The sequence below is a fragment of the Poecilia mexicana genome, unplaced genomic scaffold (genome assembly GCF_051168715.1).
Source record: "Poecilia mexicana isolate PSO_F unplaced genomic scaffold, ASM5116871v1 scaffold_7, whole genome shotgun sequence".
In the NCBI taxonomy this organism is placed as follows: Eukaryota; Metazoa; Chordata; class Actinopteri; order Cyprinodontiformes; family Poeciliidae; genus Poecilia; species Poecilia mexicana.
In genome coordinates, this window is record NW_028263376.1 from 19,893,062 (window position 1) to 19,908,166 (window position 15,105).

General features: G+C 41.7%; 1 protein-coding gene across 6 annotated transcripts in view; it reads left to right on the top strand.

Moving 5' to 3' along the window:
- anks1aa (ankyrin repeat and sterile alpha motif domain containing 1Aa) overlaps positions 1–15,105 on the top strand; it is a 68,695-nt gene that overhangs the window by 38,876 nt on the left and 14,714 nt on the right. For 4 of the 6 annotated variants that reach the window (XM_014981692.2, XM_014981693.2, XM_014981698.2 and 1 more), the window contains 3 exons: positions 2,380–2,873; positions 11,248–11,310; positions 13,441–13,510. In XM_014981692.2, coding sequence (XP_014837178.2) covers positions 2,380–2,873; positions 11,248–11,310; positions 13,441–13,510 — 627 coding nt within the window. The remainder of the gene's footprint in view (positions 1–2,379; positions 2,874–11,247; positions 11,311–13,440; positions 13,511–15,105) is intronic. The other 2 variants (XM_014981696.2, XM_014981697.2) reach the window with 1 other exon arrangement.

A 15,105-nucleotide genomic window follows, 5' to 3' on the forward strand; every position in this document is an offset into this window, starting at 1 on the left:
GACTTGTACTGGACTGTTGTACACGGAAGCAAACAGTTTGGTCTGTATGGATTTTTTTGTTGTTGATTTGCAGCTTTTGGCCACTTGTTGCCATTTCATTCCAACCTACAGTTCCTGGTAGAAGTATTGATACCAATTGGACATTTTTACAGCTTGTCACCTTACAACCACTGTGAGATTTTATGATAGAACGACACAAAAAATGAAATCAATCATGTTTTTTTTTTGTTTGTTTTTTTTTTACATGTAAAAAAGAAGCAGAAGTGTGGTTGTTTGTGCCAAATAGCCTAAGATCTGTCACATTTGATGGAGAGGCTCTGAGAACGTGATTTTTAAAATCTTAAAAAAAAAAAATCATGAAATGGATTTAGACCTTGACTTTGACTGGGCCATTGAACTGTAATTTTCCAGCTCTAGTTCCATATTCAGGGTTTTTCTCCAAGTGAAAGGTGAATCTTTTCCCCAGTCATAAGTTCAGGATTGCTCTGGATTTAACACCACCTGTAGGATAAAATTTTCAGCCACATGTTTTCGGTCCCTTCCAGGGTTTGTTGCCAGCTTTAGGTGGTAGCTTTTACTTTTAACAACACCAATACATATATATATGGGTGCTTTTGTTCTGGTCTGTCAGATAACATCCCAATGCAATGCACTCAGGTTTGTGGTGACAACAGTGAAGACGTTCAAAGTGTTAATTCTTCAAAAAGGCACTCTTTGAGGAAATAAGTTGTCTTTTATTAGACTTTCAGGAAAGGGGTAATTGTTTTTATTTCTTGCAGGAATTGTGAACAGAGGTCTTTAGCAGCTTTAATAACGTCCACATGTCTGAAGTGTCACAGTGACTCAAACGAATGAATGTCTTTGAATTTAAACTAAAACCAGAGCACGTTTTTCCACTTTGGAACGATACAGACGGAGGAACGACGGCCAGCGCTGCCTCCAAACATGACATCATTAGTCAGATATTAGCGGGGTCGATGTTGCCAAGTAAAACACACATCCCACCTCTGCGCTGACCTCACCCCTGTGCTAAACACTGCTTTATCATCTGATTGCGTGTGTGCCTGTTTAACTCCCTGCCAGGGCTAACACCACATGGGCCCGTTGGGTTCACACTGATGTGCTCATTGGGCGTTCACACTCCTCCAGCTGCCAAGGAGAGCGTGGGTGTTTGGTCGTGATCTCGACATGTGTACGGAACGCTCGCTCACCCCTTGCAAAGGGCACACGCAAAAAAAAAAACTCCCCCACACACTCTTTCTCTGTGTGTCAGGGCGTTGTTTAGTTCACTCCCTCACTGCAAATGGTCCCTGAAACGGTACAGATGAACACCGGTGAGCTCGGTTGGATTCTGTTTATTTTCATTGCATGTTTTGTGTAGGACCGAATCGCGCCGACTGCACCGGGTTGTTTCTTTCCTGCGGTTCTGCTGCCCCAGATTCGCTGTCACCAAACACCCCTACCCTGTCACCCCAGCAGAGCCCACACACACACACACACACACGCACGCACGCACACACACACACACACACACACACTCCCACAGCATGTGTCACAGCACTAATTATCAGGAGTCTGGCTGCTAGAGGATAGGGTGATTCAAATTTCCATTCCTGAGCCACCCAGAGGGTCTAGAATTAGAAGCCAGAAGACGCAGAAGGACGGCCGGCGAAGGCAGCAGACGGCGGCATTCATCGCTACGTTAGAGGAGAGGACGACTGTAGAACCGGGTCCAGAACAGTGGGTTTCGTTCTCTTGGGGTTTGGTTGTTTCTCAAGAAGGCACAGTTGAGTTGTGGTAGATTTGATTGTGGGAAAAGAAGCTTAGGAAGCAGTAATTCCTTCGGGAGAGGGAGGGGGGGTGGAAATCTAATTGTCTTCGCTTTCAATCTCATTGAGAGTTTGTTTTTTCTGCTAAGGACTGCCACTGTAAGTTTTTCTCTTCGTTTTATTGCGGCATTAAATGTGTGTAGGTTTGCACAAGGAGATGATTTAGTGACTTGGAGGGATTCCTAGCTGGGGAAGCTGACCTAACATCCTGGTTGACGTGAAGCAGCTCACTGCGATGTCTTGCTTCAACTCTCTGTTACAAAACGCAGGCAGCCTGTGATTGCCGTCAGACGGCTGCAAGCTGGCTCTGGAATTCGCTCGTTTCGCCTGCCAACAAACGCCCTTTCCCTGCTCCGTCTCTTCTCTCTCCCTCTTCTTCCCTCCGTCGCTCGTGGTAGGAAACAATTGCAGATCTGTTTCAGAGTTTGTGTGGGTGGTTTCTTATTAGCCTTCCTCTCTGGATCTGTTCTTCAGAGTGAAGTCCACTTTCTAGCTCTCTCAAGCTGCCTTTCTTCCTTTTTTTTTTTTTTTCTCTCCCCTCTGTGTTCAGATAACTCCCAGCCAAGCCAGGATCAGGCAGCAGGTGTCCCAGAGCAGTTCACTGGCCTCTTGCACGGATCCTCTCCCGTCGTCGACAGCCGTGAGGACGCCTTCAGTCTTCCAGGTGTTCTGCCGCCCAACCAAGGCCAGTCAGAAACGAAGAAACCTGCCAAAGGGAAAGAGGAGCCGCCGGCTGCTTCGCGTTCCCCTTGCCGACCCAGCATGGCCGCCATCCTGACGGACTGCGATCCGAAAGCGATTTACGCCACTGTGAACAAGGAGCCCAGGGACGGCTCGGCGGGAGCAGGATCTTTCGTCAGGACTCGCCCTCCGGGCGACCTGAAGCTGGCCCGCAGCCTCTCCAAGTCCGACTCCGACTTGCTCGTGTCGCCTCCCGGTGAGGAGGAAGGGGGGCTGGGGAACCGGAGCGAGTCCGTTTCCAACTGTAGCACTGGCAAAAAGAGGCTGGAGAAATCTCCCTCCTTCACTTCAGAATGGGACGAGGTAAGCATCTGCTCTCAGAAAAGACTTTTTAGTGCATGTTATGGCTACGCGATGTTTGTTGACATATGAAGTATCTTCTTAATTTGGAACTTGATTTAAACAGATGATTATGCTACTTGTGTCTGTATTTCCTTGTCTGTCTTTGCTTTGTAAAGTGATTCAGAGTTTAGCTTTTTTTATTCTGCTGCGCTGATGAATTCAAACATCAGCTGTAAACAGCAGATTGATTAGCCACCTGTCGTGCTGCGAGGGGAGCTCAAACGTCTTGAGCTCAAACCTTCTGCAAACGCAGCAGCTAATGCAAAATCTGTTTGCGCACGTAAATGATAAAACATTTAACATTTCCCCAAGTTCTGAAGCGAAACATTTTCTCGAGCTGCAATTTGATTGTAGTTTCTCAGTCCTGACTCGTGTGGATTTTCCTAACTAAATATATCCCCCCTCTTCTATCCATTCTGCACTTTAATGCTTTTTGTCTGGATGTGGTTAAAGAGCTAAAGAGAGCTTCTGTGAAAGAAGATTAGAGAAGGCAAGGCAAGAAGATGGGGATGAAATGAACAAGAAGCTGAAAGGCAGAGACATAAGACAGAGATTTGGAACATGAGACTAAGAATATCTAAGGCTCACATCGGCGCTTCAGTTCTTTCCGTGTAAAGAAAAAAAAGATTCTGGTCCTTGTGGAGACATGGAAACCGTAAAGTGGACAGTTCACAAGAAAAACATTAACCATACAATACTACTGTATACTACTGTAAGTGGAAAAATTTTCCTTCAAGAGTTTTATTTATGGTTTATCAGAGATTTAGAGTTAATAGCTATACTGTTATAGTTGGGTAAGTAATACATTGGGATTTAAAAATGTCAAGTTTCTGGTCGTTATCTTGAGATTTGACCATTTTTCTCTTTGGCTTTTAGTTATTGTGCTAGAACCATTTCACATAATCTGCATTATCTGTGAGTTGTTTCCCAGTAATCACTCCTGAGATTATGGAACAGTTTTGTGAGACTTTCAAAATTTGGGATGATGTTTTGTAACCTAACTGCGTCAAACGTTATCCCTGACCTGTTTGTTGTGTTCCCTGGTCTCTGTGATGCTGTTTGTTCAGAGATTATCTAAGAAGCATCTGTGGCAAAGCTGCACAGTGTATCAAATCACAATCGTCATTGGCAACATCAATGTGCGCAGTATCGTACACAAAAAGGGCTGTTTGCATGTAACATTTAACTGTTTTGGAGCAATCCTTTTCTTAAACTATTTTCCATAATCAGTTACGTCATGGCAATATATTCAGCAATAAAATAGCAATGTTTTCTAAATAAGTGACTTCTGAGGGCATTTGGTTTTAAGCTACGTTGTTTTGTTTTTTTTATTAAGAAAACAAGTTTAATGTGTACGCATTACTGTATGTGGAGCTAGATGATCACATACAGCGTGTGTGTGTGTGTGTGTGTGGATACAAACTTGTCCACACACACACACCTACACGCGGCTGAAAAAAATACTTTATGTTGCAATCTTTTTGCTGCTGTGGACAAGTTTGTATCCAGGTTGCTGGACTACAGTACAAACTGTAATCACCAATGGAGCTTTCTAATGGTGGCATGTTGAGACAGTCCAGCTGTTGGCGTCACTGTTGCTGCAGCATCCTTTTTGTTTGCACCGACATCAACTGTTAATGTCCTCCCCCCAACTGTAGACATTACATATAAATGTCTTATTTACTCCTCACTTGGACGTGAGTGTGAGTTTATTATTTGTCAGTGATAAATTGCCAGAAGCTACCTTACTGTAGCTGCAATTCCCTGCGGACTGATGGATGTTAGAGCTGCACCGCCAGCCGCACTGCAGCAGGCTATCGCCGAAGAGGAGAAGGTGGTCTTTGAGGGGCATTTATGCACGACAGCAATTCGACCCTGTGTTTGCGCTCTCTGGAAATACTCGTGTCAACACTTCCAACTTTAGTTACTCTGGGATGGACCCTGGCCAGTAGAAGGCTTTTTACAGGAAACACTTCCCTGTGCTGGAGGTGAATTGTAAAGTCTTGGCAGTGTGGCTCATTCCGACTTGTTGCTCTGTCAGGGTAACCTTGAGCATCGGATTTTATATTGGTGTGGACTTCAAAGAACATTTTCTCTTGATCTGAGTTGTTAAAGATTTAAAATAGAAAAGACAAAAGTGACCTTTGTTATTTTGTTCTTGTGTGACAGGCCTCTGTGGAATCATAAAACACAACTGTGTCTCTGCTCAACTTACGAGATTTTTACTTATGAGAGTTTTACTAGATTAATTCAGTAGGAAGATTTTTTTATTTATTTCTTAGTCGTGACAGAAAGATATATCTGTCAAATATATCTCAAAAGTTGATAAAACATTATAAAAAGAAGTATAATTTGGGGGAAAAAATCTCTTTTTATTTCATTTTGGCACATTTTTGTGTCTGTTTTAATTATATTTGCTTGCGCCAGTTGTTCCAATATTTTTTTTTCCCTGAACTTAAACTATATTCCTTTCATTCTATTTTCAGTTCATATTTTTGTCATTTTCATTTCACTTGGAGTGCCATTTAAGTTATCTCCTACCCAAATTTAAATCCGCTCAATACATTTTTGACTCAACCTTTGACGTTCTTCACATTTAGTAGCATAATGTAAGATGGAGAGAAAACAAATAATTAAATCTCCTCCTAATAGGAACTTTAAATTCACAATTTTCTTTTTCCCTCAGGTATAAATATAGTTTAAAAAAGAGGCCTGTGTCTTTTTGGCACTCTTAAAAATTGGAATAACAGAAAAATCTATTAAATTTTGACACACATGTGGATACCTATAATTAAAAAATGGCTATAGGAATTGGCTACTTGCCCATAACTAATGTCAGAGCAGAAATTAGAACGACTAAAACAACGCAACATGAACCATACTTAAACAATTTCTTGACCTTCGAAGCTCACCGTTAGAAAATTGCAGGACTATTTATAGAGTAAAGATTCAGTTATTTTAAGGTTGTTTTGCCTATAAACACACATTTATTCTGCGATTGTATAAAGTAGCGGCAGTTTTGCATCTTCAGACCTAATTTTGCTTCATCATAGTCAGGATTTTTGTGAAAAATGTCATAGATAATATCTGCAAAATGTTTAAATCGCCACATTTTTCTCTCTAAGCATATTCAATCGGTAAATTTTAGTTTATTTAGTCCTTAGCTGGAAATGTGGTAAAACAACGAATCATAAAATGGACACTTTTCCAAAAATATAGCTAATTATTGCATTTCAGGTGAGTAACAAACTCAAATAAAAGATTTTTTGCATTAGTTTTTTTGTATTATTATTATTTCATCCACCTTGAATGGCTTGCTTTCTGATAGTTCACTGTAAAGTACAACTATATAGTTTCACAAACACTTCTCCTATATTGCCAGAGGGGATGTACTCTTTCGGAGAGCGTGACATGATTAAGGCATCCGTGTCATTACTCGGTTATTGGATGCCGCTGCTCCTCCCAGATACCCTCTGCAGCTAATAACATTCCTGAAGCCATCTTGTTGCCTTTATAGTGACGGTTGTGCAAACATGAAGCCAGCCCATCAACCACAGGAACTAGTGGACTTGTAAAAGTTGCACAGATCAAAAGTCTTTGAACAATTCTGCTCTAATTATTTATTCATCCCATGAGTGTTTTTTTTTTCTACTCCAATAAATTGGCAGCACAACTGAATTGTTTTAGGATTATAGTAACAGTGAAGGAGAATGTAAATGTGAAATGCTAGTTTGTTCCTGCAGGGTGGAAAAAATACCATGCCCCCATTGATGTCATGCATGTCAAGGCTCCTTGCTACGCTTCTCTGTTGCAACCTACAGATTGTTTTTGCGAGAAACAGCCCGTCAGCCACACCAACAGCTTTACAACTGCACGCATATGGCAGCAAGAGTGACTTTGAAATGTACAAGCGCTAAGCTGCAACGTACAAAATTTAAGCCTGCTGCCTGTGAAAGGAGGCTTTGAAGAAGCAAGCCACAGCGCTCAACTCTGTCCTTTCTGCTGGAAAAAGATACCATGATGTTTCTCTCTCTCTCTCTCTCTCTCTCTCTCCCTCTCTCTCCCTCTCTCTCTGTTTTTAATACAATTTTAAATGAGATGAGTGAATTATGGATTGGGTACGACTTTGGTAAGAAGAAAGTTTCTTCTCACATGTACATTGATTCAGGTGCATTTGAGGTCTGTGCTCAAAATCCTCAAACGTTTTCTTTTTTTTTTTTTTTTTTTTTTTAATCAAAAAGTAAAAACCCTCATGTGCTCAAGATGAAATCTTTTTAATATTTATTTTTAGTGCTGAGGAATTTGTGAGGGAAGTTGTAAAAGTTTGATTGGGTATAGCCGTGCCTGCACTCTCTTTAATGATGCTGGCCGCGTCGTCGAAAACTTGAGAAGTCCCTTCTCTATTTGCGGTGTTTGCCCTCTCTTCAGCCCTTATCACCGCATCTACCAGCGAGCGCCCGAGCTGCTGTGACAGCCGTCTCTGGTCACGACTGGCTGCTCCCCAACTCTCTATAGAGCTATTTGACAGCCTTTGGTCTGGGGGTCTCACAGGACGCGGCCAAACCCACCCCCTGGTGCATTTACATACCCCTTTAAAAAACATCTTTCTCTCCTTTTAAAATGCTTTGCTTATTATTCCAGCTCTTTTCTTTTCTCTATCTGTCCACCCTCCCTCTTTTCCTTTTTTTGAGCCACACACACACCCACACACACACACACACACACACACACACACACACACACACACACACACACACACACACACACACACGTTTGTTTTGCTATCTTTGTGGGGACTTTCCATTGACTTTCATTCATTTCTACTCATTTCTACATCCTAAACCTTACCTTTACCCTTTTCCTAACCCTAACCATCACATACCTAACCCTAAACCTAACCAAAACTCAATTCATACCTTAGCCCTAACTCTGACCCCTGACCCAAAAACAGGGTTTCCCCTCGTGGGGACCAGGCTCAGGTCCCCACGAGGAGCGATTGGTCCCCACAACGTAGCATATGTCAGGAAAATCGTCCCCACAAGGTATTACAAACAAACGCACACCCACACACACCCACACACACACACACACACACACACACACACACACACACACACACACACACACACACACACACACACATCTGTGGATGCTCTGCCTCTGGTTTCAAGACAAGGAGATTAGACTTGCATGAGGTCCTGGCCTATGCATTTCTCCATTTAAGAAGCTCAGAGTGTGACTGTGCCGTGTGTGTTTTGCACGGTGGGTGCGTAAAGCGCATGCTAATGCAGGTTGGAGAGATGACAATCCAAAGGGGGCACATTGTGTGGGCCGGCGCTTGGAGAAAAGAAGACGTAGAGCTGCAGACAGACACGGAGGGAGAGGGTCACTATCTGCTACCACACTGCACTTTTTAACTTCACTTTTTGATTTGCACGCTTCAGACCCACCAGCCACTATGAAACCAGCTTTTGTGAGTATTGATTCCCTTACAGACAGCAGCTCTCTCAACATGTTTGCATTACGTCTGCGGATTAAAGTTTGATTCTTCATTAGTTAAGCCGTGTAATGGGGCAAAACAGTGGTTTGCTTTTGAATTTTTATTTTTTAATAAAAGTTTGCTGATTGTCTTTAATGATGCTCCGACTCGGGTTTTTCAGGCCAGTACCAACTTACGATTTTCTGATCTTGTGACCCGATTCAGACTATGATATATAAAATAGAAAAAAAAAAATGTCCATCAGCTTTTTTTGTCAAGGAATTTCTTGAGAGAAGAATGTCAGATTTTCCAATGTCAATCTGACTGATTCTTTTGTAATCGATTCACTTTTAGGTGAACATGTATTTTCTGTTGCTCTCCAACTTGTCGGGAGTGTCCCCACACAGTGCTGACAACGAGACATATGGAGACCATTTACTGCCCACACTTTATTCAAAGGAGAGAAAAAGTTGTTGGATGGAAAAAAAAAAAAAGAAAAGTTTTTCTGGTCTTTGCGCTGCTTTTTCTAAAAATGCAACCATGACATTGGGCTATTTCAGGAGGAGGTTGGTGCAACTGCTGACTGTGCTTTGTCCTGCTGTGGCATTGGAGTGTTGGCACCTTCCATTGAAAGTGGGGTGTTGGTGTTCCCTGTGATGCTTCTGTAGTTTGCAGCCAACTCTCGCTTTGTTGCCAGTTTGTCAATTTTAGTCCCCCTTGTCTGGGTGAACTGTCGTTGCCTCTCTCTGTGCCAGGTGTCCTTTATTGTCTCCCATAATCACCTCATCTAACTTTACTCGCCTGTTTTTTTTTTTTGTTTTTTTTTTAAGGCTGCGGATGAAAAGATATTTTGAAGTCTCAGTTCAGTGAATTTATTGTGCTCAGTCATCCCCAAGCAGCAGGCCCAGTGTGAGCAGAATGATAAATAGGTTGACTCACACCAGGACCGTCTCTCATCATCGCCGGCTCTTCAGCTGTTGACCTCCACCTTGCCGGTGACTTCTGGCCTTTCTCTTTGTGTTTCTCTGTTCATTGGGAGTTTCTTCAACAATGAGCCCCTCCATTTCTTCTCTGCGTATTGATTCGTGCCTCATGTGTAAAAAAAAAAAGCACACTCTCCTCTGTTATTTCTCATGCCTCTCAGCTCTTTTTAGTCCTGAATCATATTTTGATATTTTTCTTTCCCTCTTGCTGTAGATATAATTTATCTTGAAGACATTACTGCCTCATATCCCCTGATAAGGATATATTTGCCCAGTTCCAACACTATATCACACCTGTCTTTCACGCTAGCTGCCTCTGATTCTCACCGGACCTGCTGGTACTCCCTTCCCCATTATAAAATGCAAGTAGAAGTGATTCAGCGAGACAGAAACACTTGTGTTTTGTTTCTGTATCTATATGCAGATTTGCGTCACTGTTTGTGTTTTAAGACTCATCCTGAGACTGTTGAGCGTGCGGCAGAATTACATCCACTTCACTGATGTGATTTTCTCACGGGTGAAATTAAAAGAACACATTATTTTTCAGTGTTATGCAGTGTCCCTTTCTGATTGTTGCTGCAGAGTGATGCCTCCAACAGGAATCTTGGCCTCCATCATGTGCAAACCTCAGCCACTTTATGAGACCAGAGCCCTGGCTTGTCGCTAGTAAAGCAGGAGCTACAACTGCTCTGCAGCGGCGAGGTTCTGCAGACCGGGAGCGCTAATTAATGCCACTTGTTATCTTTAGCTTTTCAAATCACTGGAGGTCTTGTTATTTAAAACTGTCAGTCTCGAAATCGTACTTTTCTCTAGCTGGAGAGAGGTATTTTTATATTTTAAAGAGCCAGTGTCATCATTTTTGCAGCTTTTCTTTCAGTTGCGCTATTTATTATTTTGCAGATGGCTTTCAGATGTTTGGTACTAAAAATACATATTTTTTCTTACCTGACAAACTTTATGTTTTTATAAATTCCCCTGCTCAAGCTAGCTGTGGTATGAATTATAGTCCTCTTGCCTCAGGTTTAGATTGTTGCTTCTCTTTTTTCTGGATTTTTAGGAGGAAATTGTATCCTCAAGTTTGGCTTTTAGCTGTTTAAATCACATTTATGAAGACTAGACTGTTCAAAATGTGGTTAAATCTTTTCATGTTTTATAAACACTGCGGCAGTTCCATTAGTAACCTCCTTCTAATGAGAGTACTTCATGGTCCAAAAGGCTCTAAGACTTGATGTAAAATGAGACTCCATGAGAAAACACAAGAAGGTTGAGTACAGTCTTACATCTTTTAGCTAGTACTTCATTATTATTTTTTTTGGTTCTTCGTTCTTTGCCAGTCTCTTTTCAAGCATGTTCTGGTTCGGTGCGTTACTTTTATTGTTTGTTCTTGTTTCAACATTGCAGCCCACAGTATTCTCTAACACAATGGTTCCCAAACATCTTAGTTTACAACCCACAAAACACAGAATAGCAGAGGATGATTATTGCCATGCCCCCAGTATCTGTTAAGTATTTAAGCGTTTCTGCATTTAAGCAGCTGTGTAATAACTCAAGCAACCAATATAATGTATATTTAGTTTTAAGTTATTCTTTTAGTTTTGGTAATATTTATGGTTTTAACATGTTTTGACATTGTAATTTTTGGTTATTTTAATTTCTAAAGAATATTTCGGAGACTTCCTTGTTCACAGCTTCACATATGACTTTCTTCTCAGATTTGTGCTCTTGGTTGTTATCCCATTCAATCTCATTGAAATACCTTTAAGTGTGTTATTGTAACTTTACATAATGTTTATTAATCGGGCTGCGGTGAATATTTTTGCAACTGCATCAAAGTCGAATTAAAAAACAAAAAAACTGAATTCTCTGTTGGCAGACTCAGATGTCTTCTTCTTCTTCTTCTTCCCCAAAACAAGGAGGATCTGACTCCACTGAGAGCGTAAGATGCCTGTTTTCATGTGAATACCTGCTGGTCTGTTGGGGGTTTGGCTCTGTGCGCTTTCTTTATCGAGGTAGGGGGGATCCTTTCAGGCTTCATCTCTTCTTTTAAAGTGGGAAAAAAAAAAGTCTTGGTTGCTGTCCATTTATTTCTCTCTTCAAGCCCAGATGCTTTGACCGAGCCTGGCGGCAGCATGCTTGTAGCTTGTATAGATGTGCGAGTTTTAAAGTTACGCTTCTTCCCCCGACGCAGTGAGAGATGTTTTATTTGTGCACCATTCGATCATTAAACTTCCACACAATGAGTGACGACTTGCAACTTGTACGCTTGTGGCAACTCGTTGCATATTTAATTACGCTAACTGGAGGCTGTCTGGGAGCTTTTTAAGCAGATCTCAGTTCTTGGGCTCTAAGAGCATCACAGATTCTGGTTGAAATATCCTCAGCTAGACACGGATGAAAAAAGCTGCCGTGCGACTTTACTCCGCAGGATCCGGATTGACAGTATCTGACAGCGGTGACAGCAGCCCTGTCTGTATCTTCCCTTTTATTTGACTCAATCCTGATGTCCATGCATAATCAGCTTTGGGCTGGTTAGAATGGATCCCATGTTTCTGTGCTGTGACAGGGGTGATAATTAAGCCGCTTGGTCAACCGTTGCCCGGCGAAGCTAGTTTCCTCTCTAAATTGTGTGCATGCGTTTAAAAATCTATGCTAATGTTTGGAGATGGAACATTAGTGATGTTTATATGCATTACGTGGTGTTGCATGTAATTATTACTAGAAACATGGGTGTCTGGGTTCTCTCAGGTGTGAACAACGCTTTCTGCTTCGTTATACTTTCTCTATAGAGAATTGCATTTAAATAATTCTAAGTGTTAACGCTGGTTTTGGCTGCAGAAACCTGCCTGGCACCAATTTCACAGAAGATTTAAACAAACGGATCAGCCGAAACACTTTGACGGATGAGGACGAGCGGTCGGCCATTTTATGCGTCCTTAAGCTGCCCTTCACAGTGTTTATTTGCATGATCTCAGATGTTTATGTGGGGTTTTCCATGTGCTCACTGTTTCCTCCCAGTACAGAGCTTGCATGTTGGGCCATTTTGGAGCGAGTGTTTGTGGGTTTCTGTCTCTTTGTATTAAATGTGTGATGGAGTGGCGACCTCCCAAGAGTGGATCCCTCTGCTGGTCCAATTTCAGCTGCAATAGGCTGCGGCTCCCTCATGATTTTCTGCAGGATGAGGCTGTTGTATCTGCATGGTCAGATGGGTGGGACCACAACTGTCACACCCTCCTCACTGGGAAAACAATCGTATTATATTTTGTAGCAAGAATTTTGATTTTTTTTTTTTTTCTTTTCTTTCTTCAATTTTGGGTCACTCCATGCAAACTTACACACCTAACCTACTTTGGTTTCTTCTTTCTGAATAATAAAAAAAAAAAAACGTAAAACCTTGAAGCTATCTGAAAAGATAAATAAAGAAGTGCTACAGCTCTTCTTCTTGGTTTAGACATCAAATATTTGATGTGAACTTTTTTTGTGCAAATGCACATTTTGCTTTAGAAAGGAGAACTTGCACGCAACAACAGCTTCAAGCAATTATTCCAGTCACTCAGAATGTTTTACTAGATCTCCATTTTGTCAATGTTTGCCAAAAGTTCATTTACCACTGTGAATAAATCAAAAGTTTTTTTTTCTTCCTGTTCTGATTTAACGTCTTGCTGTTGTGCAGATTTAGATCACACTGGGTTGCTCCTCTCAGCTGAGACTGAGTGAGCTTCTCTCCAGAGCATTTCTTGTTACAACTGTTTCGATGCATGCTGTCAAAACTTGGAAATAAAATTCCAACAAACGCTGTTGTCAAAAACAAATAGTTGGTAAGGCTCCCAGCAAATCTTAAATCTTACATGCAGTGACATTGTAGGCCAACTATAAACCTTTGAACTATAAACTTGGAAATAAAGCCCAACGAAGCTTTTGAACTAAAATGGTTTGCGTCTGTTGGGATGGAGTGACCCTGCTGTTTACAGCAAGAAGATGTTTTCTGATCTAGTAAAACTGAAAGTGGATGTCGAAATGATTGACTCTTAAATATTCCTAACTGTTGCCTATGTGCTTCCGTCTGTAGATTGAGAAGATCATGACTCTTATTGGAGCGGGCATCGATTTCTCCAGAGATCAGCATTATGATACTCCAGGTAGAGTATGACTACAGTTGTTTTCATGCGCTCACTGTCATTTCTCCTGTAATGTTAAGAATGGTGCTTCTTTTATTGAATTAAAACAAAAATCCCTGCTGGGTGCTGATAATCGAACACATTAAAGTGCCACATCAGCAAGGGGGAAGGTGTGATTAGAATATTATTGAATAGTCAATTTATTTTAGGAATATTATCACATTATATACATTACATACAGATGGATGTTTTAAAAACCTTTATCTTCGCTAATCATCATGATTTTCTGTTTACAGTTATTGTAAGAATGACATGTAATATTAAGAGTATTCCATTAGAAGCCAGCGATCTTCATGGGAATGTATATTTTAATTTAATTTACTGCATATGACTGCAAAGCATGCTGGGAACCGGCTCTTGATGACTAGAGTTAAGAGAACCTTTCAGAGGCGGAAATGTTCAACGTTCAAAGAACCAAGACAGTGTTGTAAAGACGAGGAAGCCAGAACATTTCCACAATAAACTGCTGAAGTAAGGCAACAAACAAACACTTGAAGTAATTGGTGCTAAAGATGGTTATAAATCCAGGCTTCTAATTGGACTTTTCCCATGACTGTACTCCGTAACTTGCTTGATGTTGTTTTGAACTATATTCATCATCTTAAGGCCATTTCTAAAGTTAAAGTTACTTTGATCCCTAATTGGAAGATCAGGGACCTAATTACATTTGGTGCTGGGTTTTAAGTACCCCGTCTCTGCTCCTCTGTTACTGTTCTGGCTTTTCTGAAGCCTGTCATCAGGGGTGATGAATGGCCCATGGGAGCTGCAGCGGTAACCCGAGCAATCGACTCCTTCCCTTTAGCATTCCCCTCTCACATCGCTCAACATTCACCTTGACTCTGCGTTAGCTACTTTTCGACATATTTCATCAATGCACCACCTCCTCTGTGCCTCCGTGCAGACTTCTTATTCTAACCCTCTGCTTGTTTTTCGCACTGGAGAAGGGCTCTTAAAATATTAACCACTACGTATGTCAGTGGAGTGAGTGCATTTTACTCTGTAGTTCTGAGGGAAAGCTGACACTTCAGTGGTAATGTGGTTAGTGCTCCATCACAGACTGCAGCCGTGCGATGATCTGATGTGGAGTCTGGATCCAGAGTTGTGTGCATATGAGCCTCAGTTGCTGCTGCTGCTGCTGTCAGGAAAACCACCGGGGAGACTCGCTGGAGAAAAGTCTCCCTGGCTAATTCACACACGGGAAACCGCGTCACTTCCCCCCACCCCGCTGATTACTCCTCTGTTTGACAACGGCGCTCGTACTCGATTGGCTCCGTGCCGGCAGCCTCTCGTGTTTTCAGCTTTTTACTGATTGACTCATGAGTGAAAGATATGGCAGAAGAGGAAGACCTGACGAGTGCAAGACAGGGAAAGACTGAGATAAAGATGCTCCAGGAACATAAAGCCAAATGCAGTTAAGAGAGGTTCTGAAACAGTAGCGTTAAATGACAAAAATAATCCACCTGCAGTATTTCAAAGAAAGAGAGAGAGAGAGGGGAGGGTGAGAGTGCATGGAAGAAGGGAGAGGGAGAGAAAAAGGGAGGAGAGGGGGAATCACG